Below are 24744 nucleotides of genomic sequence, written 5' to 3' on the forward strand. Positions count from 1 at the left end.
AATAGTCTGTATAAAATCATAGCACAATCAACTACTTGTCAATTGTCCCCAAAGTTTTAAAAGTTTTCAGTTAGCTTTACAGAGATTCCTGTGGTCTTTTACTCACCACTAAAGCATATTATAATACCTTAAGAATAGGCAACATCCTACCTGTGTTTTTTGATTCCATTAGACAGCGACTCTCCACTGCCACAAACCTTTTCTTCAGACATGCTTGAAGTTATTGTATCTTTTGAATCCATGCTGTCTTCTAATGAGTAGGCTGTTGTTGTTTCAAACCCACTTAATGACTTTTCAGATTCTGAATCTGCAAAAGAGCAAGTGCATGTTAATGAATCTACTGCCTGTGCTAGACTTCAGTTACTAACAGATCTTCCCTCTTTGTACAAAACTGAAACCTAAGTAGGCTACTGTGTCCTGATGACAGCATCCATTTGGTAAGTAACTAGCACTGCCACAGACCACTGCAGCTCTGCTAGATATAAAGAGATCGCGTGATAAGCAAGGACAGTCCATTAAAAATCCTCTATCAAACAGAGCCAAGTTCTGACATTTTTACTCAATTGCAGCTACTACAACTTGCTTAGGACGAGTGCCAGTGTGACATAGATGCCAGTATCTTACCTAACTACATAACAGTTACCTCAACATTCAAGTACTGACGACTCCTTCTATGTAAGATTTCAGTTTGATCTAAATTCTCAGACAGTCGGTACTGTTTGGCAACCTTTACTTCCCAACTTACTGAACAAGTGTCAAAGAACAGAAGGAGGCATCGTATGCAGTGGATTACATTAGCCACGTAGGTCCCAATAAAGTCTAAATGATAAGCTCACCAATCAATAAGATAAACTTTGTACTCTGGAAGGTAGGTTAATAGTACAATCCACATCACATCTAAAACTAAAATCAACATAAACGACACCACCTTATTTCTAACCAGTGTTTTGGTCAGGTAGTGCTTGACCAGCTCCGGAGAAGAGACAGTCTTGCTCTAAATCAGAAAGTACCAACTGCAAGTTCCAGGAAGCAAGGGAACAGCTCAAGACAAGCAAAGATGCACCAATTTCTGTCATTTTGGAATCCCTTTATCAGAAACCAGGTACAACACTGAATGGTAAACAGCTTAATGCAAGCCTCACCGCTTCTGAAAAAAGTGAACACAAACTGTAGTAGACACCGGTCCTGCTATGCACTTCTTTTCAGCATATGCTACTGCTCTTGGCTGCAAATATCCAGAAAAATAATTGCAAGATTAGTCATTCTCTGATTCCAATTCAAAACTAGTAATCAAAAACTCACTGAAGTAGTAGCCCGTCCAGAAGAATATTTCACTCACAGCTATCCATTGCCAGGTGCTTTGTTTTCTTAAAAAAATGACACCAGTAGCTTCTCCAGAACATGTCAATTATATGTTGCTTTGGTGAAGGGGACAGTGACAATAGGATGTTCTACTACATCCAGATCACAGTATGGACAAGAACAGGACAAAATCCTGATGAACAGATGGGCAGTGCCACAATGTCTCCATCCTTTCTAGAGCGAGTGAGATCTAGAAGCAGAAAGGAGATCTTTGCTTTCATTAAAAACATCCATCCCTATCCTCATCAAGACAGTACTGAAATTAAACCAGTTGCTAGGGAATGAAAGAACTGCCAGCTGGTGCTGAGGGTATGTTAGAGAAGTGGACTGGCACTCCAGAGAAGCTTCTCACAAGTTCCCCCAAATTTGGCAGTCTAATTCTGTGCCAAATTATGATGTAACATACCAAAGCAATACTTAGGTGGGTACTGTATATAATAAGAATAAGGAGAAGAATTTTTACTCATGGACAAGTTCATTACATAAAACACAGACTTCTCCATAGATCATAAGCCCAGGCAGTCAGGAATACACTGTTGTGTATCCAAATATCAGAGAGGAAGAGACACTCCAGCAGTGTAACACAGCTTGGACCTTAGCACCCCTGACCACATCACATGCTATAAATCCCTTCAAGGTGAGTATTCCACCTCTTTCTTGAAACAGCTTGCCGAAGCATGCCAACAGTTATCATGACAAAAGCATGAAGCAAACCCTGTAACATAAAGCAAACACGAGTGGTGTTCCTCAGGGGTCTATATTGGGACCATTGCTGTTAAACATCTTTGTTGGCAACATGGACAGTGGGATTGAGCACACCCTCAGCAAGTTTGCCAGCAACACTAAACTGTGTGGAGCGGTTGTCACGCTGGAGGGAAGGGATGCCACCCAGGGGGACATGGACAGGCTTGAAAGGTGGGCCTATGCAAACCGCATGAAGTTCAACAAGGCTGAGTGCAAGGCCCTGCACCTGGGTCAGGGCAATCCCAAGCACAAATACAGGCTGGGCAGAGAATGGATTGAGAGCAGCCCTGAGGAGAAGGACTTGGGGGTGTTTATTGATGAGAAGCTGAACACGAGCAGGTAATGTGCACTTACAGTCCAGAAAGTCAACCCTATCCTGGGCTGCATCCAAAAGAGTGTGGCCAGCAGGTCCAGGGAGGTGATTCTGCCCCTCTACTCTGCTCTGGTGAGACCCCACCTGGAGTACTATGTCCAGCTCTGGAGCCTCCAATATAAGAAGGACATGGACCTGTTGAAGCAGGTCCAGAGGAGGGCCACAAAGATGATCAGAAGGCTGGAGCACCTCTGCTATGAAGACAGGCTGAGAGGTTTGGGGTTGTTCAGCCTGGAGAAGGCTCTGGGCAGACCTTATAGCAGCCTTCCAGTACCTAAAGAGGGCCTACAGGAGAAATAGGGTGAGACTCTTTATCAGGGAGTGTAGTGATAGGTTGAGGGGTAACAGTTTAAAATTGAAAGATGGTAGATTTAGATTAGATATTAGGAAGAAGTTCTTTACTCTGAGGGTAGTAAACCCTGGCACAGGTTGCCCAGAGAAGCTGTGGAAGGTCCATCCCTGGAGGTGTTCAAGGCCAGGCTGGATGGGGCTTTGAGCAATCTGGTCTAGTGGGAGGTGTCCCTGCCCATGGCAGGGGGGTTGGACTACATGATCTTCAAGGTCCCTTCCAACCTAAACCATTCTATGATTCTATGACTCTGCCTCCTGTAAGGATACTTTCTTTTTCTGCACCATCTGGGATCACTTGTTTTCAGACAAGAGTCACAACACATAATTCCCTCAATGTGAATTTCTGCAACAGACCTAGGACTCCAGAGGTTAAAAGCTTCACCAGAACCGCTGACCACTCTCTTATATGCTTCTTAGTACAACAGATTTTTAAACACTACACATGACCAGTTCTCCCAATGCCAGCCTTACAGTGTTCAGAGAAAATTATGCTGCACAGCACACGCAAACCTCTCCAGAGCTGTAGACACTGACCAGCCAGCCTTCTCCAGGGTGTATGCCTTTTTTAATACCACAACAGTAGAAGAATAAAACCAGACGCTGTTATAAGAAATTGCTCTCTAAAGACATCTCTCCCATTGAGAAAGTATTTGAACTGAATTCTCAATTGAGAAATTGAGAAAGTATGTCTACAACAACTCCTGCCATCAAAGATAATCTCCAATCCCTAAACCTCAGCTACCTCCTTTGACCCAACAAGCTTAATAAACCTTGAGAATTTGTTTAGGTGTCAGAATGAACAAGCCTAGTATTGTATGGTGAGCACAGATCAACAGGCAACTCAAACTGAGCTTTTCCCTGTGTACTTGCAGCTAACTCTTTTCTGAATTAAGATTTGCATACTCCCCCGTCACTGCAAAAAAAAGATTTATATTCACAAGTTGCTACAGAGCAGCTGTCAAACAGATGACTAGGAGAAAATGAGGTTTTTTTTCTATTGAACTTAAGGGGGTGTGGGCTGAGGAGGGGGGAGAAGGAATAAGAGTCCCTGTTCAGAAGCCAAAATTTTTAAGTGATCTTTGAGACAAGACCAGGCTGACTAGGAAGCTCTCCAGCTCATAAAACCTGAAGTGTCAGGGTAACAGTAAAAACACCAGCTACATTTTGCAAGAGTGGGAAAGGAAGGGGAAACAGCAGAAGCAATGACAAATTTAACTCAAGGGAAGCTCATCTCCTATTGCAACAACTGGTAGGTCTTCAGTTCCAGGGAGAAAAGTTTGGCTGATGTATTTGATTAATAAATACACCTGAGAAATGTAGTGTTTAACCATTGACAATGTTGGGTTTGAATTCTGACCCAGTATTTCCCATCCCTCTCTGAGATACTGAATTCATTCTTTTAACTAAATTCAAGTCCACTGGCAGCAGTGGTGTCACAGAGGTTGTGGAGTATTTTTGGCCACTAGACAAACTACCCTAAGCATGGAAGGAAGGGCAGTAAGGTCTCCATGCTTTTTGTGCAATTTTTACTTTTAAGTGATCTGATAACTAGAGACAAACTAGGAAGTGAGCAAAAGCAACAGAACTAGTCTACTGCTTCTTGTAACAGCTAGGAGCATTATTTATAAACACAGCACCCATTAGTGGTACATAGCAGTTGAAGCTGTACTATGACAGGTTACCTTTAGTATAATAAAAATATTTCTGTTGCTAAATAACTGCTTTTATAGTAAGACTGTATCTATGTAAAACCAACAATACCCCCTTCAACACACACAGAAGCTGTTTGCAGAAAAACTCCACCTCTCAGATAACACCTGTTCAAGAGAAAAATCAGGACAGTTCTATGCACACCCAATTTGGAAAAAGCTATTTGCATATAGTCAGGGAATCTTATCTGCAAAGCAAAAATCAAGTACCTTCACCCTTTAATTCTTGACCTGCTTAGCCATTTTTCAGCACTGTGGATGGACTCTGCATTTGTATTACATTTTCAGATGCTTCCTGAGGCCTGTACACTTAATCAAAGCTAATAACTTCTCCAGCTCTCTAGGAGATGCCATTGGTCTTACTGAATTTCGCTACTTGTTTAGTGCCTCTTCCCTTCCCCAATGCCCACCCCCTCCGCCCCACCCTGCTTTAAACATAGAAGAGTTTAACACATGTTAAGCATTCAATCCTGAAAACCAGAGCTGCAGCACTCCAAGTGCTATCGAGTTTAATTACACGTTGCCACCACTCCCATGATCATCGTACCAGGAAGCACTGTTAACTGACCTGCTGCTATCAGAGCTCAGATTAATACTACCCTTAACTTTGCTGTTCTCGACACTGGTTATCATGCTTTGGTAACACAAAGTAACTCATTTCCTGTAGGTTCTTCCTTTCATGTTCAATGTCTACTGCTCTCCCACCACAGGGATTTACAAGTTACCACAACAGTCAGAAAGCATTGATAACAGCACATCACTTAAAAAGAGTAGAGGCTTCAGCAAATAAACTACTACTGCAGTAAACAATCTTGCCGCATTACATTTTCCTCACCCCTTTGTTTGGGGGAGGAAAAAAAAAGAAAAAAAAAAGAGGACATTTCTGTAGAAATTGTGGGCATGATTACAAACAGAACTACACAACACAGACTTATCAGTGACCAATTTAGTTTATGCCAACATTAGCAGGTAGCATGGCTCCGTTGAAGTAGATTTGCAATCCAAACAGATGGTACTGAGGACTCGACACTTGAACTAGATACACTTCTGGTGGTGTTCTCTTCAGATTAGCTCTACTCTCCTACCAGGAACTGGGTGTCCAATAGCAACCGGACTGTATCTTCTGATTCAGCTTCATTCAAGAGTCTGGTTCATGCAATCAGATTGCTCTACAATGTGAATCACAGCATGGCAAATAGGGACAAATAGCTACTGCTGTGAACGTATTCTTTGTAATACACCTCTTGTTCAAAAACCTGTTTGAAAAGTCTTGCATTGCTCTGAACTGTCACAGCTACTGATACTTTTATTGAGAGTAAGCAAGCAGAAGTGTCAAATACACAAACAACGTTATTTTAAAAAGCAAACCAAAAAGTAGCAGTAGCTTCTTCTTTCAACCTGTCAAGTCAAAGCTAACGATTCTTCAGCTCAAAAGTGCAAGCCTAGTTATGCAATACTCTCACTTCTAAACTCACTCCTACAGTGGAGATTTAAAAATTCACAGAACTAACTAGAAAAAGATGGTATTCTAATAGAAAAAATACTCAAAGTAGTGGCATTTTTCCACTGACAGACATTATTACTTGTCACATCACCCTGTTAAAATACATTGGTGTTTGCTCAATCTCCTATACAGCCTAGTAAGATAAATCATGAATACGCCTATTTATCCAAAATCAATATAGCTTAACTTAATAAAATACTATCAGGTAACAAAACAGGTTAAGCAAAAGCTTTGAAGACAAAGTCCTAGTAGTTTAGATTTTTTAGATTTCTGGAGATATAAATTTTTCGCTTCTGACAATTAGGCCTAGTCACTGCTCTCTGTTACAAAAATATTTATGATCATATTCCCCGTCTCATTAGCCTAGGAAGGAATACCCACATTCCCAAACCATGATCCAGGGTCATACATCCCCAACTCCTCTGCTCTCACTGTATTCTTGTCATACAGAGCAAGAAGTCTTCCAGTTAAGACTCCACATACATGGTAAAAAAGCAAGAGGGTTAGGAAGTATTACCAGGATCCCAGTAACTAGCGAAAAAACCCCACCCCAAACCTCACCCACAAAAAAATAATTCCTTTTGTGTTTACAGTGAAAGTCATAACATGCATCCAGCAGACAGGAAAGTATTACCCATTACCCTTTCCCTAGCCCAGCCCCAAAAATCAGAGTGTCCTTCCCCCAAACACATGCCTTCAGAGATAGACAGGACACTAATCAGTGCAAAGCACCGAATGTGAACAACCTAGAGAAGAAAACCTAACACAAGTCTGAAGAAGCTGATAATCAAGAAAGAAAGTGAGTCTGTCCTGGAAAATTATTTAAATTGTAATGAAGATGAATTATGTCAAGTAACTTCTCCCAAAGGAGAGAGAATTGACATGTGTTTTATATATACATATATACACAGATATATACGCTCAACAAGTTCCAGAGTTAAGCAAATCCACTCAGTGTGATTTGTTTACAGCTTCAAGTGATAAAAGCACCACCTCTTCCAACTAGAGAGGCGGCTTTGGACATTTTCATTCAAAAAAATTTAGAGACTAAGGTCAGTTATGAGATGTATAGACTAACAACTTCTTAAAGCCGAGTATTCTCATACACACAAAGCAAGCCTGGCTGGAGAGACTACATTCCAGCAACACCAGATAAACCACTATTTCTCTGCTTTGTTTTGACAAGCAAAAGAGCCTGAGGCCTTTCAGCAGAATTATTCTTTTGGTTCTGGTTGAAGAACCTGTTTCTAGTGTTCCTCAATCTCTTCTCCTCCTTTAAGGCTTAATAAATTTGTTACTGTGCCAAGCAGCTGTGTTCCTGTGCTAGTGCTATACTTGAGCATAGACCCCACTTCTCCTATTTTTATTCTCTGCTTAAGTTGTGCATTGCAGAACGCCTAACAAGGAGTCTGGGATGACTGGTTTTCCTCATCTGTCCAAAGCATGAGACTGTTCAGCTCACAGAAGTAACCCCATCCTTGCTCGTGAAGTATGCCATCACAACCTAATTATCTGCTACAGTTAGACTATGTTCACTCTCAAGTTTTTCCAGATCTTTCATAGCTGCAGACAGCTACACACTGCAGGGTCACCCAGTTAGAGCTGTTACTGAGCTGCGTTATGTACAGCCTGTCTATACAAATGCACATTGTAATCATCTTCCACAGTTCAGAGTTTTCTAAAGTCACTATTAGCGTGTTTTGCACATGAAAATATGAAAGATATTAAACTGAAGAGCAGGCAGGGAAGAAAAAAAAAAAAGATATTTCAGAAATGCACATAGGATTTCGATTCATCCTTTTCTTCCACCTGTAACACTTAAGGTATACAAAAGCCTTTCTTAACCTCATTATCCCTCAAAATTAGTGATTTTTATGGACCAATCTTAACAACAAAAGAAAAAATATACACCACCATGCAGAAAGCATGTCAGAAGGCTACCAGATACAGTTACATCTCCTAAAATAGGAGCTTTAAGTTTTGCTATTTAAAAAAAGGGCGTAGACACCCAAGCGATCAGTCCTTTCATGACTGCCCTGTGGTTTTGTAACTTTTTGTCACACTAAAGTGAAACAATACAATTCTACAGGTGAGCTCAGGCAAAATTTTAGAGGCCCGCTCATAAATCACATGAGGCATTCTCCTAAAATTAGTTCCACATTAGAAAGAGAGATTTCACTTCAACTGAGGCTGTTTCCACCCCCTCACTCCCCCCCCCCCCCCCCCCCCCCATTCACCACTCACATGCTGGTGACACACTCACATTCTGGACATCGTTACTTACCTGAAACAGCATCATAGAACTGCTCTTCGCTGATGATGCTGAGAGGCGGAGATCCCTTAACCAGAGACTGCTCTAGTTCATGGTGTTCGGTAGCTAGCGTCTCTAATGCTTCTGACAAGATCTTGTTTTTCTCCTGCTCATGCTCCAGTTTCAAATTCCTCACCTATAAGTAGATACATGTATGAATAAAATCTCGTCTCTCCCAAGAATGCATATAGCTGGAAGCTATTCATAAAATAGACTCTAATAAATAAATGGCAAACAGCTGGAACAGAAACCACATGGGTGAGAATATTACAGTATTTTCGTGATGACAGTAAGGTTGTCGCTCAGCGTTTTCAATAGCTGGGAAATCTGACAAACAACATCTGATAATGTAAGATCACAGTTCCACAAGCAAATTCAAGCCAGATAACTATACCTTAAAACTGAGGGGAAATATGTACAACTCTTCTTGGATGACCCTTAACTATGGAGTTACCGATCTGTTTCTACACGCAGCAAGCTCCTTGTACTAGTCTGCTCTAATTTGGGCAAAGCAGCATCATCTAAATTGAATTACAGAGCAAATGTGAATGCCAGCTACAAATAACTGCAACTGAACTAAGAGCTGAAAACATTTAACCCTGAGGATTACAGAAGCAGGTTAGAAAGGAGATTCCTCTACTAACTGATTTAACAATTATATAAACAGCCCTCTCTCTCCACTCCCAAAACAGTTTACAGAGGAGCCAGAAGCTGACAAAAAAAGAAGCCCAGCCACCAGATGGAGGACTTTTTTTTTTTTTATGCCCACACATGTAATCAACTCCAGAGAGGATGATGTTATCCACATCTTGAATCCAGGACTAGTAACAGGAGAGCAACATGTCCTTCCTATTTCCTCCTCTTTTTTTTTTTTTTTTTTTTTTTTTTTTTTTTGCTGGTGCTTTCCCGCCTCCTCTTTCTGCCAGGGAAGGGAGAGAGGGCTATAGCTGAAGGCTCAGGAAGAGCCTCTTCTCCCAGCCCAGCGAAGCTTTGAGTTGCCACTTCTCCTTCAGTCCATAAACCATTGACTCTTCTCCTTTCTCTTCTGTCCCTTCAAATTCCTGTTTAAAAGCACCCCCAACCCCTGCCTTGTGCTCTAGTTTACTCTCAAAGGTCAGTTTACACCGCTAATTCCCCCTCCACTAAGAACACGCAAGAACACATGACAATTAATCTCTTGGAACAGTTACAGGGACAACTTACACACTTTCCTAAGCAACTTACACATATACCAACACTACCTTTTTGAATCTAATTTAAGAACTGTTGGTATGTCCTATCTGGTTACATTTTACATTAAAGCTTTACTTCAGAGGCTTCAGTCCCCTCAGTTGTAACAAGCACTCAAATAATACTGGATTCAGAGACAGGCACAAACGAGGTGGTGCAAATTTAGAGACTAGGAAGGAGATATTAAAGCAGATTTGCCACTTCCAGCAAAGAGTTTCTATGCTAGCAGTAACGTATCCTCTGGGGAAAGATTTATGGAAGAAATTTTCACCCCCCTCAGTTGTGACAAATATTAATTCAGCTGGTTTGGCTGCACAACTCCAAGTGTAAAGGGGCAATCCAATTAAATAATTAAAAGAATATAAAATTGGGTTGCTAACTGGAAGCAATAAAACCAGTAAGTCACTTACTGTCTAACAGTTTTACCCTGAACAAAATGAAAAAAAAATCTGGGCTAGTCACTGTCACTTTCATTTAAAGTTCACTCTGACAGTAGCAAGGAAGCCAATTACTGCAATGTTTCATACAAATCAGACATGCCACTGCAAGAGATCTGTTATTAAGCAGTTTCTGCAGGGGTTGCATTTTGTGTGCTACCGAATAGTTAAGGAACTGCCCGTTTAGAGAACCAGCATCAGTACTTCACTCTCCTGTGAGAGGGAGGGTGGAGGACTGAAAATAAAGTGGTACCTTTCATTCTTATTAAACAGCAAAGCAAAACCAGTTATTAAAATAGTATTTGCAATTTTTTTGTAGTACTGAATTAGATGCCTTTATGCTCTGTTTTGTTTTGATAAATTGAGTGATTTAAATCTTTACCTAAAATTTATAATTCATTGTTATTTAACAGCAAATTGAAAGAAAAAAAATCAAAATATATCTAAGAAAACACAGATGAACCTTTTTTTGTATCCTGTAAGAGCAAAGTAGTGCGACTAAACAAGCAACAACATATATAGGATTAAGGTAATACACCCCCCCACCCCCCCAAGTCTTTTATTGGCTTTAAGGTTCCTCTGCCCTATCATAACCCAGAGCTATACAGTATTGCAGGTGTACTGGAAACAAATCCACTTTTTGGAAAATACATAGCCAACTTTACAGCAAAGTTCACTTTTCTGTGTGCTTCCAGACCTCCTAGCTGCCAAACACTTATTAGCACAGCAATTACACGCTACTAGGACAAACAAAAAAAAAATGCTTTGCCTCTGTTACACAAGGAGCACAATGCTACCAGAAGCTAAGGAAAAAAGAAAACATGTTTTAAGTTTGTTGCCTGTAACCATATCTGAATGAACTGGTTTTAAAGCAACCTTAATTCAATAGTTGGGGACTGGAAATGTTAGGTCCGGCATAAAACTTTCATCAGCAGTACTGAGCTTGTGGGATGGACACATGTATTCAGAGAGTCCAGAGGTGGCTCTACAAACCTCTACAGCCTAGTATTCGATGAAGGGTAAGAGTTTACACTAGCAGCTCTTTGAAGATAGTGTTCTGGAAATATTGTCTGTAACTATACTGTGTCCTTAAGCACCCAAGCAGTTCTACAGTGTCAACATGAGAACTGAAAAAAAAAAAAAAAAAAAAAAAAAAAAAAAAGGTTCTACTACCAATATTTGACTGATTTCACCTGTAGAAAAGCAATGCTTGCAGAGATAGAGCTAGTAAAACCTTCATGTACTTAATACACATATCAATGGAGAAATAACCTTGTTTGAAGTAAGCATACTGGTTTTGGTTTTGTTTTGTGGTTTTTTTAAACACAAAGCAGCTTTAAGCAATACCATCATTTTGTCACCTTGTCTTTTAATATTGACGAGATAGTGCAAAAAGGTTTTAGGAGATGTAAGTTTCACTATAAAGACAGGATGGAGTTTGTTGTTGTTGTTGGGGTTTTTGGGGTTGTGGGTTTTTTTTCCTCCAGAACCACACACTCCATTCTTCCAAGCTTAACAAGAAATACACATGCTGATTGGCACTATTTTCAAAGCATAAGTTTATTGAACAACATAATTGACAAACTGAGTGATAAGTTTTCCCAAAATATAAAGTAGATTTCTCTTACACATAGTTTTGCCATACTCTATTTTTCATTCACAAGACTTGGCCAGTGATCAAGTTCTGAGGTGAATTATATTCCATCTTCCTGGCTACTCCACTGCCATTTTTGGAGATGACACTCAGCTTTATCCCTTTTCCCAAAGTTTTTTCTTCCCCATATTGTCTTTCTCCATTGTCCCAATACAAAATCAACTGCAAGATTACAGAAGGAACCTCCAGACTAGTTTTAAAAACACTTATTAACACCAAATCTTTAGCACCTATGTATAAAGCAGGAAGATGAGCACAAAACAATGAAGAAAACACCCCACTTTCAGAAGCATATGCATTTCAGTCTATTAAACTGAATGCAGACAGAACAACGTTTTTCAGTGGAATATCATCTGATTTCATGAAGTTGCATTAGCTGAGTACCACGCTATTTCACTGTGACAAATATTTGTACAAGATAGTAAATATCACACAAAAATGATGCAGGTATCAGTGTATACACAGCTCTGGAAATCCCATCTGAGCATACCCAGGAAAATATCAGAAGAGACATTTCACTGACAGCCTGTGTAAAGCACAGCTTGTGATATAGCCGTGGTTTCTGTACTTTTAGTAGTGGTGCCTGACCTGAGAAAGAGACAGATGGCAATTCACATCGTACTGGGTTCAGCTCCTCATCCTCCAGCTATGGAATGGCTGTCATCCTTTTGATCCCTGCTGCTGGCCCCCACAATGCCAGTGCCACCATCAATGTTATAAGCTCTCCACAGAGCTTCACAGGGACAGGGGCACAGAGCACTCTAGTGTGCCCAGCATGAGGCCACTCTAGTGTGCCCAGCATGAGGCCAGCTGAGTTCCCAATGTTCAACTGGTCAGCCCTCCCTACATTACCCTTGTCAGGAGCTCTTCTGCACAAGAGCAATTACAGTTATCAATAAAGTTGGGCTCATGCTTGCACTGTTAGACAACGGTAATTAAGATCAGTCTTGTTTTCATCTCTAAAGAGAGTATTATTATAGTGAAACTTCAGATTTATAATTGCTGATGGAAACTATCTAGCTTTGTCTCACAGAAGTAAACAATCACTCAATCATTAACCTTACAGCTACAGACACAGCTATAACCTGATACACTGACACAGAACCACCAAGACTTCAGTATCTAGGTCAGTGCAAAAATTTATTCTTAAAAAAAATAGTTCTCCAGCTGAAGTAGTCCAATACCCAAGTTCTGGTAACTGGTTTCACTTCTGGTTTAACTGAATGAGAAGCTGTTGGAAACATTCAAGTCCTTCAGGCTGTAAGCACTGAACTGTGAATTTAAATAGTAGAATTGAGTTATTTTAGCAGTTAGACCTCTATTTTATTTTTTTAAAAAGAAAGCAACAAGCTATTTGCAGACACTTTCATTGTCTTTCCACGCCATCAGAAATCCTGTTAAGCACAACAGCATAGTTTAAAAGTTAACTCCTTCACTCCGTATTACTAGCAGAAAGTTCACGTGCCTATTTCCAAAATATCAAAAAGCTTATCTGTGTGTAACAAACATCAGTCCCATTCCTTTCTGTACCCTCAGCTTCCACGAGGTAGGTGGGAGACTAGTAATATGCACCAAACCACTATTTTTTTTTTCCCTTTTTTAAAGCCTGAAGTCTTGAACTATATCGGCACAGTCTGTAATCAAGGCTTCTCTGTCTATCCTGAAGACATCTCAGTACAATTCACAAAATACTTCCTTTGTTTGGTGCTGGATGCTTTTAATTTAAATTAATGCGCAACAACAGTGGCACTTTTGTGGGTTAGGAAAGGGTCACATCACTGTGTGCCCAGCTAATAAATGATCATCTCAGCAACAGGCTACTGCAGCTGCAAGTAAACCCTAAAAACAACACATAGCAAGCAAGGCATAGAACAAATACAGACACCTCAACAATACGTAGGGCTACCTGCCTTTAACATTAGAACGGTAAGTTAAAAGACAGCATACCTTGGATCTAGGTTATCCTGGACCATGACAGAGAAAAGACACTTCACAACTCTGTAATTTAGTTGAATTTTACTTTCAAAAGCACTCAACTTCAGTGTTAGGAATAAGTATACCCAGAATATGCAGACTTTCGAGTTGTGTAGGAAGGAAGAGCCACATCTTTCACATAGCAACCACCGGGGGATCTGAAGCCAGACTCTGCCAGTATGCCACGTACCAATTCTGCTCTGCAGTAAGCTGAGTGCAGGAAAGCAGCCTATGACACTGCCTGAATGTCTCCGACTACTCAGAAGTGAGGTTTTGGTTTTCAAACTGAATGGCTTTGTCCAACTGCCACAGAAATTCCATCCTCCCCCAAACGTCACTGCTTATGGGACATTTGCCATGAAGCACAGACACAAGGTGCAAGTTTTCAGTAGCAAGCTAAGGGCTAGTCTAACACCTGGCTGGAAATTAACATATAACCAAGGAATTAGAAAAACACTGCTATAGTAGAACTGACAGTTTTCTGTGGACATCTCCTGGCATTAAGAAATGCAATTCTGCTTTCTGTAATGACGTAAATGCCAATCAAACCTGCCATTTGTTTCACGCTACACCTATTTATATGAAACTCTTAGTTTCCAGGGTCAGCTACTCCAACAGGACAGACTATCCTGAAAGACAGAACCTATACAGCTGTGTTGTAACACATTATACTACAGAAAACTACTCACAGGAAGCACTGGGAATTCAAAGCGAGGATTCTTTCCCTTCTTCCGTAGTCTTCATAACAAAAGAAAACCCCTACCAAAAAATCTGAGCCTAACAATGAAAATCACAACCCCAATGCAGACAGTTTGACATGTACGCTGTTTGTCCATTCTAACAGACAAGCTCACATAGTTGCAATTTTGCTGTTAGTACAATGCAGTCCCTATTGCTAACATCTCCTTGCATAAGCCAATTGTTTGTGATGACCAGTTTAAACTAGTGCTGAGTAAATCTGTTATTCTTTTACATTTAACGTAGAATGAGAACTACATAGTTTTCAGAAGAGTCAGGTCTGCCTCCGCGTCTTGAACAAAACCTGCCTTTTCATTTCAGCATAGAAGAAATGTAGAGACTTTGAATATCTTCCCTGAGGCCTATCTATTTAGAAATGGAACAGTTCTATATATTCTACTAACTGACTTTGAAGCATGCTACTGCAGCACTAATTCTACAGGATATGCTTCTATGAAAAAATGCTTCTAGATTTTCTGCTACCTAGAGTGAAAACTGAAACCAGTTGCTCTCACGTGGAGTTCTCTTAGTTTTAACCACATCAGAGCTTCAATAGAGGAAGTTTTTCAGAAAGAAAATAAATTTTTAAAAAAGGCTTGATTTTTACCTCTACTCATGGGACTTAACTCCCACTAATCACACATTAATATGATATGAATATGTATAATCCTGCTTTTCTCCTAACCCCCCTTCCACCCCCAAAAAACAGGAACAGTTTTAGTTTCAGTATGTTCTTTGCAAGCATGCCTCAGGTATCTGAAGTACTAGAGAAAGGAACAAGTGTTTTATGAATACTCCTATGACACATCATAGAACTCCAAGTGTGACAGCTTGCATTAAAGCAAAAATAAAGTGCTCCCAAACAGATGCAATCAGTTTCATGAACATATCACTACATTCCTAAAGCATGTAAATATTTTATACAAAACTTTCAGAGTTCTTATCTGTTTACACATAGGTCTTTCCACATAAAGTGCCCCTGCTGACTCACCACTCCCCATCACCAACCACAAGGAACTTGTGATAAACATCTGCTATCTTAACATATGTTAAGACCTTATATCTCTTATTTGCTGGAGTAAACTAGCCCTTGTAAACTTCACAGCCTTGGCTCACCCCAGGGTACAGAGGACCAACACAAAGAAGTCATGCTTTACTTCAACCATTGCTTCTTGCTTGGGTTTTCTCTCTCTCTGGGCTATAAGCTTACCATTTACCCGGCTCCAGAGATCTATCAGATCTCTAGTTAAAAATAGAATAGTTGGGTAGCACTTGCCAGTGACTTGAACTACTGCTAGTGGAACTACTGAAATGCAAAACAAGATGTGATCAGTTAATCAAGGAGGTAAGCTGAGCTCACTGATGACAGGTAAAGGGTTACTTACTGTATCACAAGACAGCATCAGTCTTCATCTCAGAGTTCTGGCCAGCTGACTCTACAGCTACAGCATCAGAGTACCACATCTTACTGAGATCACCAAATTCAAGAGAAAAAAAAACCTCAGAAGATTAACATTTTGCTTTCTTTCAGACCCATATACAGGAAACATCACCAATAAAGTTTCTTTTCATACAAAGGCTAAAAGACCCCCATACACACAAGCAAACAAGTCCTGGTAATCCATCTGCTTACACCCCAACTCAGAGCCTATAGAAGAAACCAACGACTTTGTAAATCAAGTCATAAGACTCTGCCTCAGTCATCCCCCAGATAACACAAGGATTCATTGTTAGTCAACTAGGAATGTTCACCTCAATTTCAAGAGGAGGAGTTTAGCAGGGCTGATTTGGAAAGGCTACATTTCATTCTTCCTAGTACAGAGGCATAATATTTCCGTATATTTGATTTATTAAAATTCTGCTAATGAAGGAAAGGACCAGATGAGATTATAAAACTTAGAAAGAGATAGTGGAACTACTGCTAGAAGCAAGAGCCAAGCTATTGTCCACACAGAAGAAACTCGGATTTTGGCAGGATCTTGTCAACGCAGACACATATCAAGGCAGTAAGAAAACTGTTACTTAAGAGAAGAGCTGGAGATGCTGAGAGCAGTCAGCACGCTTCTTCCAACATACAAGTCTATTTAAAAATTCTTAATTCAAGACTGCCTGGATTGTTTCTGAACTATCCACGTGCTAGGGACAAAACTTGTTTGCCTCCCACCTTTCCCTCCTAACTCAGTGACACTTCCTCCTCAACACAGACTTTGCTGCCTTCCTTCCCCTCTCCTGTTTCCACATTTGGCTATGTCAAAGTTTGTTTATTCAGAGGCTGATGAAGCACTGCAGTTTTAACCAGTGGAGAATGTTGTTCTGAGCCAAGAACCCATCTAGGAGTCCAAGAAGAAACTACAAAGACTTGATTTCTGATTGCAGATTAGAAGGATGATTTCAGAAGAAAAGCTTAAACCCAAACTTTTAAATCAGAGAAACTGCTTTCTTTAAAGTGATTCTGCACCAGTCAAGACTTAACAGATCTTTTTCTGGTTTATTTCTAAAGTGAGACTTAATGACAAAAAAAACCCAAACGATTTTGAGAGGAAGACTTGGATTTTTTTATTTTTTTTTTTTACATTTTACTTAGACAACTTAAGTGTAAACTGATAAACCTAGGTAGATTTCATGAGATTTAAGAGCTGCAGAAGTTGCCAGTTTCCAAAGTGCATTCTGTGCCTACCCATGTTCCAGTATTATAATAATGATTAGTCAAACATCAAGAGTTCAAACAAAAATCCTTCCGATTTTGTTATTTTCTGTTAAGTATTGTTTCTATTCTGAGTAAAGCTGAAATTAAATATGGCTGCTATTCACATTTGCCAATAGCTTATGCCAAAACAAGCTGGGACTGAATGACATCAGCAGTGATGTATAGGTTTGGGAAGCTCATTTCAAGTTGCAGAGCTACAAGATTACCAGAAATAAACCACACCCCAAAGATATTTTGCAGCCCTAGTGAGATTAAGCATCTATTTCCTCAGAGGCAGAGGCCGCAAGTAACCTTACCCTAACTAAGGGTCTCATTCAAGCTGACGTATTATACTGATGCCAACAGGATTACAAGAGTATATTGCTGCGTGTTTTCAGATCTGGTAGGGACTTTTTTTTTTTTTTTTCTTTTTTCCCTTTGAGAGACTCTGAACATCTTTGAAGTTTGTCAGTCTCACAAACAGAGACCAGACTTTAAGATATAAGGGTTCTTAAGAACACACACAGGAAACATTTCCTTTTTATTCTTAAGGACTGTTTTGAAAGTAGATCTTAAGGCAGTTTTGATCTAACTATTTCCCTTAAGTGTTTTTTGGTACACACCACTGATTACTTTGATCAACCCCTTTGTATCCCCTCCCCTACACTTCTTCCCAGTTGGACCACAGCGAATGCGTGTATTCCTGTATTCTCTTTTGAAGCAACTGTCATGTTTTTGCTATGTTTTTGTTGGCTCTTACTGGCTTACTAGTGCTGCAACACAACTAGACACGTTATTGACTCAGAGCGAAATCAGCTTCCTATTAAAAAATTAACACTTCTGAAGCTGGTTGTCTGTTCTACAAGCTCCACATTGGGAATCCTGTTAATCATTCATGAAGAATAACTGACAGTTTGGTTTTTTTTAAAAGCAATCCCAAACCAAACATGCATGCTGCACAGGTCTGCATTTATGAAAAACTCAATTTATTTACTAGTTTTTGTTTCATTTTGGATGCTAACCAAACTAGTTAAAAATGAAAAAAAAAAAAATTAACTCCTACATAGGCCAGAAGTCAACAGTGAGCTTCACAACACAGTGCTGGAGTTCTGGTCTCCAAACAAAACCCACCTTGGAAAGCATTCTAATTTGCTATAGTCCAGAACACGCTCTTCTCAACTTTCCAATATTAAAGAATCAGACTTCATAGACAGACACAAATGCAGAAATGCCGCTTCTACTTCAAATTTTAGAATTACCTGCAGCATTAAGAAGTTTGTTTCTTCTTAGGGATGACTTTCCTCTAAGACACTGTTTTGACCTTGCCCCAAACTAGGCAACAGCCAGCAGACATCAGCTAGGCTCTGGGTAGGCTGATAAGACATTTCCTGAAATTAAGAGTATGTTGTATGCATGTTCATCCTGCAGCAAGGGCAGACAGATAACTGCGCTCTGGGCTATGGAAATCCAAATCGAAAGTTCACAACCTTAGAACAAATGAGCAAAAAGACATTCTTATATTGAGAATGAAATCTGAAATACTGCCACCCAGTTCTTATTTTTGTTAGAAATAATTGCTAGTTTAAAACCACCAGTTATCCCAAAATATGACACCTACTGATATATTATGAGGAGATACTATAGAACACTACCATGCCATGCAGAACAGCTAGATAATCCAAATATTCTCACTTGGTGGAAGAGATCATCTCTTCTTGTGAATGATCTCAAATACTTTTGCCTTTATCTGGTAGGGGATTGTTGGGTTTTTTTTTTGTTTGTTTGTTTTTTTTTTTTGTTTGGTTTGTTTGTTTGTTTTTACTTTTTGTTGCAAGAATTCAGTGTGTTATTCATTGCTACTCAGGTCCTTCTTGTGCAAAAAGTAAAGATGAATTCAGTAGATAAAGCAAGCCTGCTTCTCCCCAGGACACATGCTTCACACTGTAGCAAAGCTATTTACTGGTAAATCTTACTTATTGCTCCCTGATATGCAATCCAGTAGCATCTACAGTTCAGAAGTGGCCCCAGCATAAACTTCCAGTTCAAGTTTTATAAACTTCTCCAATAAAAATGATGAGAGGGATGGAACACTTCTATGAGGACAGACTGAGAGAGTTGGGGTCACTCAGCCTGGAGGAGAGAAGGCTCCACAAAGATCTTATTACGGCCTTTCAGTACTTTAAGGGGGCCTACAGGAAAGATGGGGACAAACTTTTTAGCAGGGCCTGTTGCGATAGATCAAGGGGTAATGGTTATAAACCAAAAGACAGAAGATTTAGACTAGATAAAAGGAAGAAATTTTTTACAATGAAGGTGATAAGAACACTGGCACAGGTTGCTCAGAGAGGTGGTAGATGCCCCATCCCTGGAAACATTCAAGGTCAGGTTGGACGGGGCTCTGAGCAACCTGACTTAGTCACAGATGTGATGTCCCTCTCATTGCAGGGGGGTTGAACTAGATGACCTTTAAAGGTCCCTTCCAACCCAAACTATTCCATGATTCCATGAAAAACCACTAGCTGCTAGAATAAAAATAGAAGGTAGATTTAAGTCTAAAGGAACACCAAGAGTTCTCCCCACCCCAAGCTGAAGCAGGATCTGACAGCCTAGAGTGATGTGTTGCTTTTTAGACTCAATAAATTGTACGTGGGAGCAAAGACAATAGGAAAACACACTGACCGTATGTTACCAGATGATTTGTGACACGTGGATCCCTGAAATTGTCTAGAACTACTGTACTGCCTCTTGAGTACTGTGTGGATGTCTGAAGACTGTACAGATTAGAGAAGGATCAGGGCAGATCTCAATCTACGTAAATACCTGAAGGGAGGGTGCAAAGAAGACAGGCTCTTCTCAGTGGTGCCCAGTGACAGGACAAGAGGCAACAGCCACAAGCTGAAACACAGGAGAGTCCCTCTGAACATCAAGAAACAATTTTTTGTTCCGTGAGGGTGACTGAGCACTGGCACAGGTTGCCCAGAGAGGTTGTGGAGTCTTCATCCTTGGAGGTACTCAACAGCTGCCTGGATATGGGCCTGGGCAACCGGCTGTAGGTGGCCCTGCCTGAGCAGGGGGTTGGACCACATGGCCTCCAGAGGTCTCTTCCAACCTCAACCATTTTGTTATTCTGCGAGACTAGAGTTTAGCTCTTAGCCTGGAATGTGGCTTCAGAGCTGGAAGAGATACAGGTCAGACAAAACTACATTTCTGCTATCCATAGGCACAGATGGAACTGTCTTGAGGTTTCAAGCTATCTTAAAGGCTCAGCCAGCTAATTTTCACCTCAATTTGATTCATCTGACCTTGCAGCAAGGTATTTCACTGAAACAGACAATCCAATTTGCATTAATAGCACAGAATACTTCCACAATTAATAGCCTTGTTGGCATTTCCAGAAAGGTATAAACTACTGACATATCTGGCACAAACTTGAGTATAGGAAGTTCCACCTAAACATGAGGAGGAACTTCTTTACCTTGAGGGTGGCAAAGCACTGGAACAGGCTGCCCAGAGAGGTGGTGCAGTCTCCATCTCTGGAGACATTCAAAACCCACCTGGATGCATTCCTGTGCAACCTGCTCTAAGGTGGCCCTGCTCTGGCAGGGGGGTTGGACTAGGTGATCTCCAGAGGTCCCTTCCAACCCTATGATTCTACGATTACCACATTACCTACCAGAGCTACACGATTATCTTGACAATTTAAGATTATTCCCCACCACAATGATAAAATCCCCATGTATGACTGTGCCCCATTAGTCCATGTCTATCAGTTCAAACCCTTCGAGTTCCTGTAGATGCTATTCTGCTACAGTAGACCTGCACAAGGCCTAGAGGCAGATGCTTTGGCCAATTAAACAGAGTGTTTCCAGACAAGCTGAGAGTAGTTCTTTTCTCCCGCCATAGCTCTTGACTCAGAAAAAGGGACCTGCAATAGCAACATTATTAAATTTCAAGATTAATAGGAAGCTGTATTTCTAGTCAAGGGTCAAAACCCAAGCTCATGTTATGGAAGCAGTGTAGCTTTGGCAGAACAAAAATACCTGAAGCAGATGAAAAAGTTTATAGTCTGCATCTGTACTAAACTGTTCTAGTTCTAATCTAAGGAGTATCCCTGTGTTATGATGTACACTGCAGACTGCCTGCCAATAGGCATGCTTTAAAGCCATTCCCAAAGACTCCTAGTGTACCTATGGATCCAAGCATTATTGCATTGGTGTCCAAGTTTTAACGTTAATTATGTAGAAGTGACAAGTATGAGAGGAGGGAAAACGCTCCTATTCAAAACCACTGAGTCAGTATTTACATTACAAGTGGCTTAACAAAGACATGCAAGAAAAGTAGGCACTTCACAGGTGTCCCCCCCAAGTGCATTCTACAAAGATGAGACATTCAGATGAGGGCTATGCTTACATCAAAGCTGGACATCCTCTTCTAGTGGACTCTTCAGGACATTCACAACAAATGGATACACTTTATTCCTAAAAGGCCATCTATCTTACCATTCCTTTGCGGCAACATTCAGTTCTTTACTATAAACAGAGCATCATTTGCTTTGTGTGCCCTTATCAGCCATCCTTATAGGATAGCACAGGCCTGTGTTTCCCATTTGTACATAACACTGAACACATTTATTTTTAAAGCATATTATTGATGCATTTAAAAGCAGGTGATGTTAAAAACAATACAAGCACTCTGGGTAAAGAGGTTACTAACATTCCTTGATGACCAGGCCTGGCACTTACCTTCAAGGAAAACTATAATACCAGTGATTTATTTTCAGTACATAAACACTTTCTAAAGACAGCCCATTTACCAATTCTAGTGATAACCTCAGTGACTCAGCACTCAGCATTATAACAAATGCACTTCTTCACTGGACAGCACAGCAAGCAGAGATAACGTAATTCTGAATATTAATATTAAAACCAAAAAAGCTTTTGAAGTCACTGGCAGTCTGGGGGAGAGAGAGGCCAACAAGTACATGTTTGGTTCATGAGATTAGAAATCAGACAAGAGGTCAAATTCCACATGGTTTACCTCTTATTATAAAAATGGTATCAGCTCTGAGGAGTTATTGAATGAAAAAAGTGAAAGAAGCAAAGAAGCAGTTTTGGTTGAAAAGCCATGATTGTGGCCTGGTGAAGTAAAAAAAAAAAAAAAAAAAAAAAAAAAGAGACAACACACCCTCCAATGCACACTAGTACTGTCTCAATGGGAGATCATTTTATTCTTCATAGCTAGAAGACCCTATATTTCATGGATCCAGATGGGACAGCAACTAAAAAACACAGCAAAGAACAGCAGAAAAGTAAATTTAGACTCAGTCAACCTCCTTTATTCAAGGAAAAGCTACACATTTGCACATGGACAGCCTACTAGGCCATAAGGCAACAGATTTCAAATCACTGATGTCTAAGGCAGCAAAATAAAACATACCAAAAATCCAACCACATGGCAAACTTAAGATGATTTTACAACAGTTAAGTGACAGAGTCTTCAGTTACTTATGCTACTCAGAGACAATGCCTTTTAAACAACCTCACACAAAACAAATGGGTAATAAGAAGTTAAATATCGTATCTCCCTCAAAAGCAGATGTTAATATCTAGTACTAGACAGACTATGTGAAATTTGTTTTTTGTATGTGTAAAAATATTTTTATTCTAAGAAAGTAGCTTTTAAGGAAAGCCAGAACACTGAAAGCAAGCTGATCAGCTTTACATGCCATTATGAAGTCACAGTCACATCAGAAAGATGAAAGTGTGCGCCCTTCTCACTCCAGTTTGTTTTCCAGGCATGATGGAGAGAACAAACTATCCTCATAGCATTATGTAGCAAGAATACAGAAAGAAAATTTCCACGTTATATATTTCTTTTTTTTTGTTCCTCCATCAGCTTGCACAGAGACAAATATATTTTTCAAATATTTATGGAAAAACAGAACTGCTAATTCCTATTTTAGAAGCTTAATATATCAAATAGTATTCCATTAAACTTAATTGGTGCTTGATCTTTCTCCTTGCAGCCTCAGCTAAGCCCCTATTCTTCGTGTTTTGGCATTAAAAAATGAAATCCCCAAACAAGTTGTAGACAAGACCTCAGAAGTAAACTTCAAGAGTGGGAGCTGCAGAAGTCTAGTGAGAAGGGGTCTCATTTCAACTTAATGTTTTTACACAGACCTCAGAGGTCTATGAGCAGATTCCAAGTTAATTTACACAAGTCTGCTTAAGAACTGCCAAGAAAAAAAAAAAAAACACACACAAAAACACAACAGGAAAAACAAACCTACAAGCCCAGCTTTGAAAAAGCATTAATCTACTCTGGAAATTGCAAGAACAGGTTAGCAGTGCACTCTGAGTTGGGCAATGCAGTACCAAGTGGAGAGCACCGTCAGCCAAGTTGCATGACCAGCTTTCACACCAGCTCATAGAGCAATGAGCCAACAAGAATTTCCCTGTCACTAGAAATTAGTATGTTACTTTGCCAATAGATTATATTCAAACATATCACCAGCTACAAGGGAAAGGGTTAACACACTCTTAAGGGGAAAAAAGAAGTTGGGGCCCTGTTGTACTACAAAGGCCAGTAGCATTCATCTTTTGCCCTATAACATCCAGGCATCTTTCTGTCAGCCAGGACCATCTGCCAACCAGAAGCCTTTTGTATACACCACTCGACCAAGGATCTTATCAACTGCTTCAAAATGTAAGCATTCTGTCAACACACGTAATACTCTTTTATAATAGAAAAGCAGTAATATTTACTTATCTTTTCCCTGAATAGAGTCCCATTATTTATTATTTTAACAAGCTTCCGTCTGGGCTACTGCTTAGCTCTCTGCCCACTCTGGTGACCTATTCAGTCTTGGCTGCTCTAGGAAAGTCTCTGAAAAAGAGTTATGTTCTTTAACTCCCCTATCTCCTAGATACTTTGGACTCACTAAACTCCTTTACACAATACTGATAAGGACGCTGTCTTTGCAGATCTGTAGTTCACTTTCTAACAGCAAGGCTGCAGTACAGGGGCAGAAAGAAAGTGCTTCCAGAGGAAGAACACTATGCTATCCGCAGACTTTCCACTATCAAGTTCCTCTGATTTGAATATCTCTTCTTTAGAGCTTTAGCACAGGTTAAAGACATATGTGTGTTCAGCACCCAAAAATTAGTATAGCAAGAATCATCGACTAGAACTACTGATGTTCCAGCAGGAGAAACAACCTGACAAATGACTTTCCTGGCGGTAGCTTTGTTCTCTTATATGCCATGCCTGTACATCATTCCACAACATGTTACATCCCATACTCTCCCGCATGGAGGGGGGGGAGGGATTAATCCATCTTTACCTGGAGACCTGTTTGAATATAGAGAACCTTCCAATTAGCTTGTTACTTTCAAACAAGATTCAAGCGGAACTAGGTATTTCTAGTACATTTCTACACATTAGGAGGAGAGGGGAAGAAAATAGGGTCACATCAGAGACTCATACAGCCAATAAAGGTTTTCTTGATACAGACACACCTCAATTCTCTCAACACCAGATACCTCTTGCTGTACCCAGTGCAATTATCAACTGCCTGAAAACTGCTCTCCTTTCCCCAAGTTTACAAGCTGAACAGCATTTCAGTGGTTTGGGGCATTGCCTACAGGCCCTCACTGAGGACTTGCCTTGACT

The 24744-nt window shown here is 40.2% G+C and overlaps 1 protein-coding gene across 7 annotated transcripts in view; it reads right to left on the reverse strand.

The window, feature by feature from the left end:
• Positions 1-24744, reverse strand: part of OSBPL1A (oxysterol binding protein like 1A) — a gene marked incomplete at its 5' end in the record, with an annotated part of 81597 nt that overhangs the window by 22502 nt on the left and 34351 nt on the right. For all 7 annotated transcript variants that reach the window (XM_082480113.1, XM_082480115.1, XM_082480114.1 and 4 more), the window contains 2 exons: positions 151-307; positions 8328-8490. In XM_082480113.1, the coding sequence (XP_082336239.1) occupies positions 151-307; positions 8328-8490 (320 nt within the window). The remainder of the gene's footprint in view (positions 1-150; positions 308-8327; positions 8491-24744) is intronic.

The sequence above is a fragment of the Vanellus vanellus genome, assembly GCF_965231255.1.
Source record: "Vanellus vanellus genome assembly, chromosome: 2".
NCBI classification, from domain to species: domain Eukaryota; kingdom Metazoa; phylum Chordata; class Aves; order Charadriiformes; family Charadriidae; genus Vanellus; species Vanellus vanellus.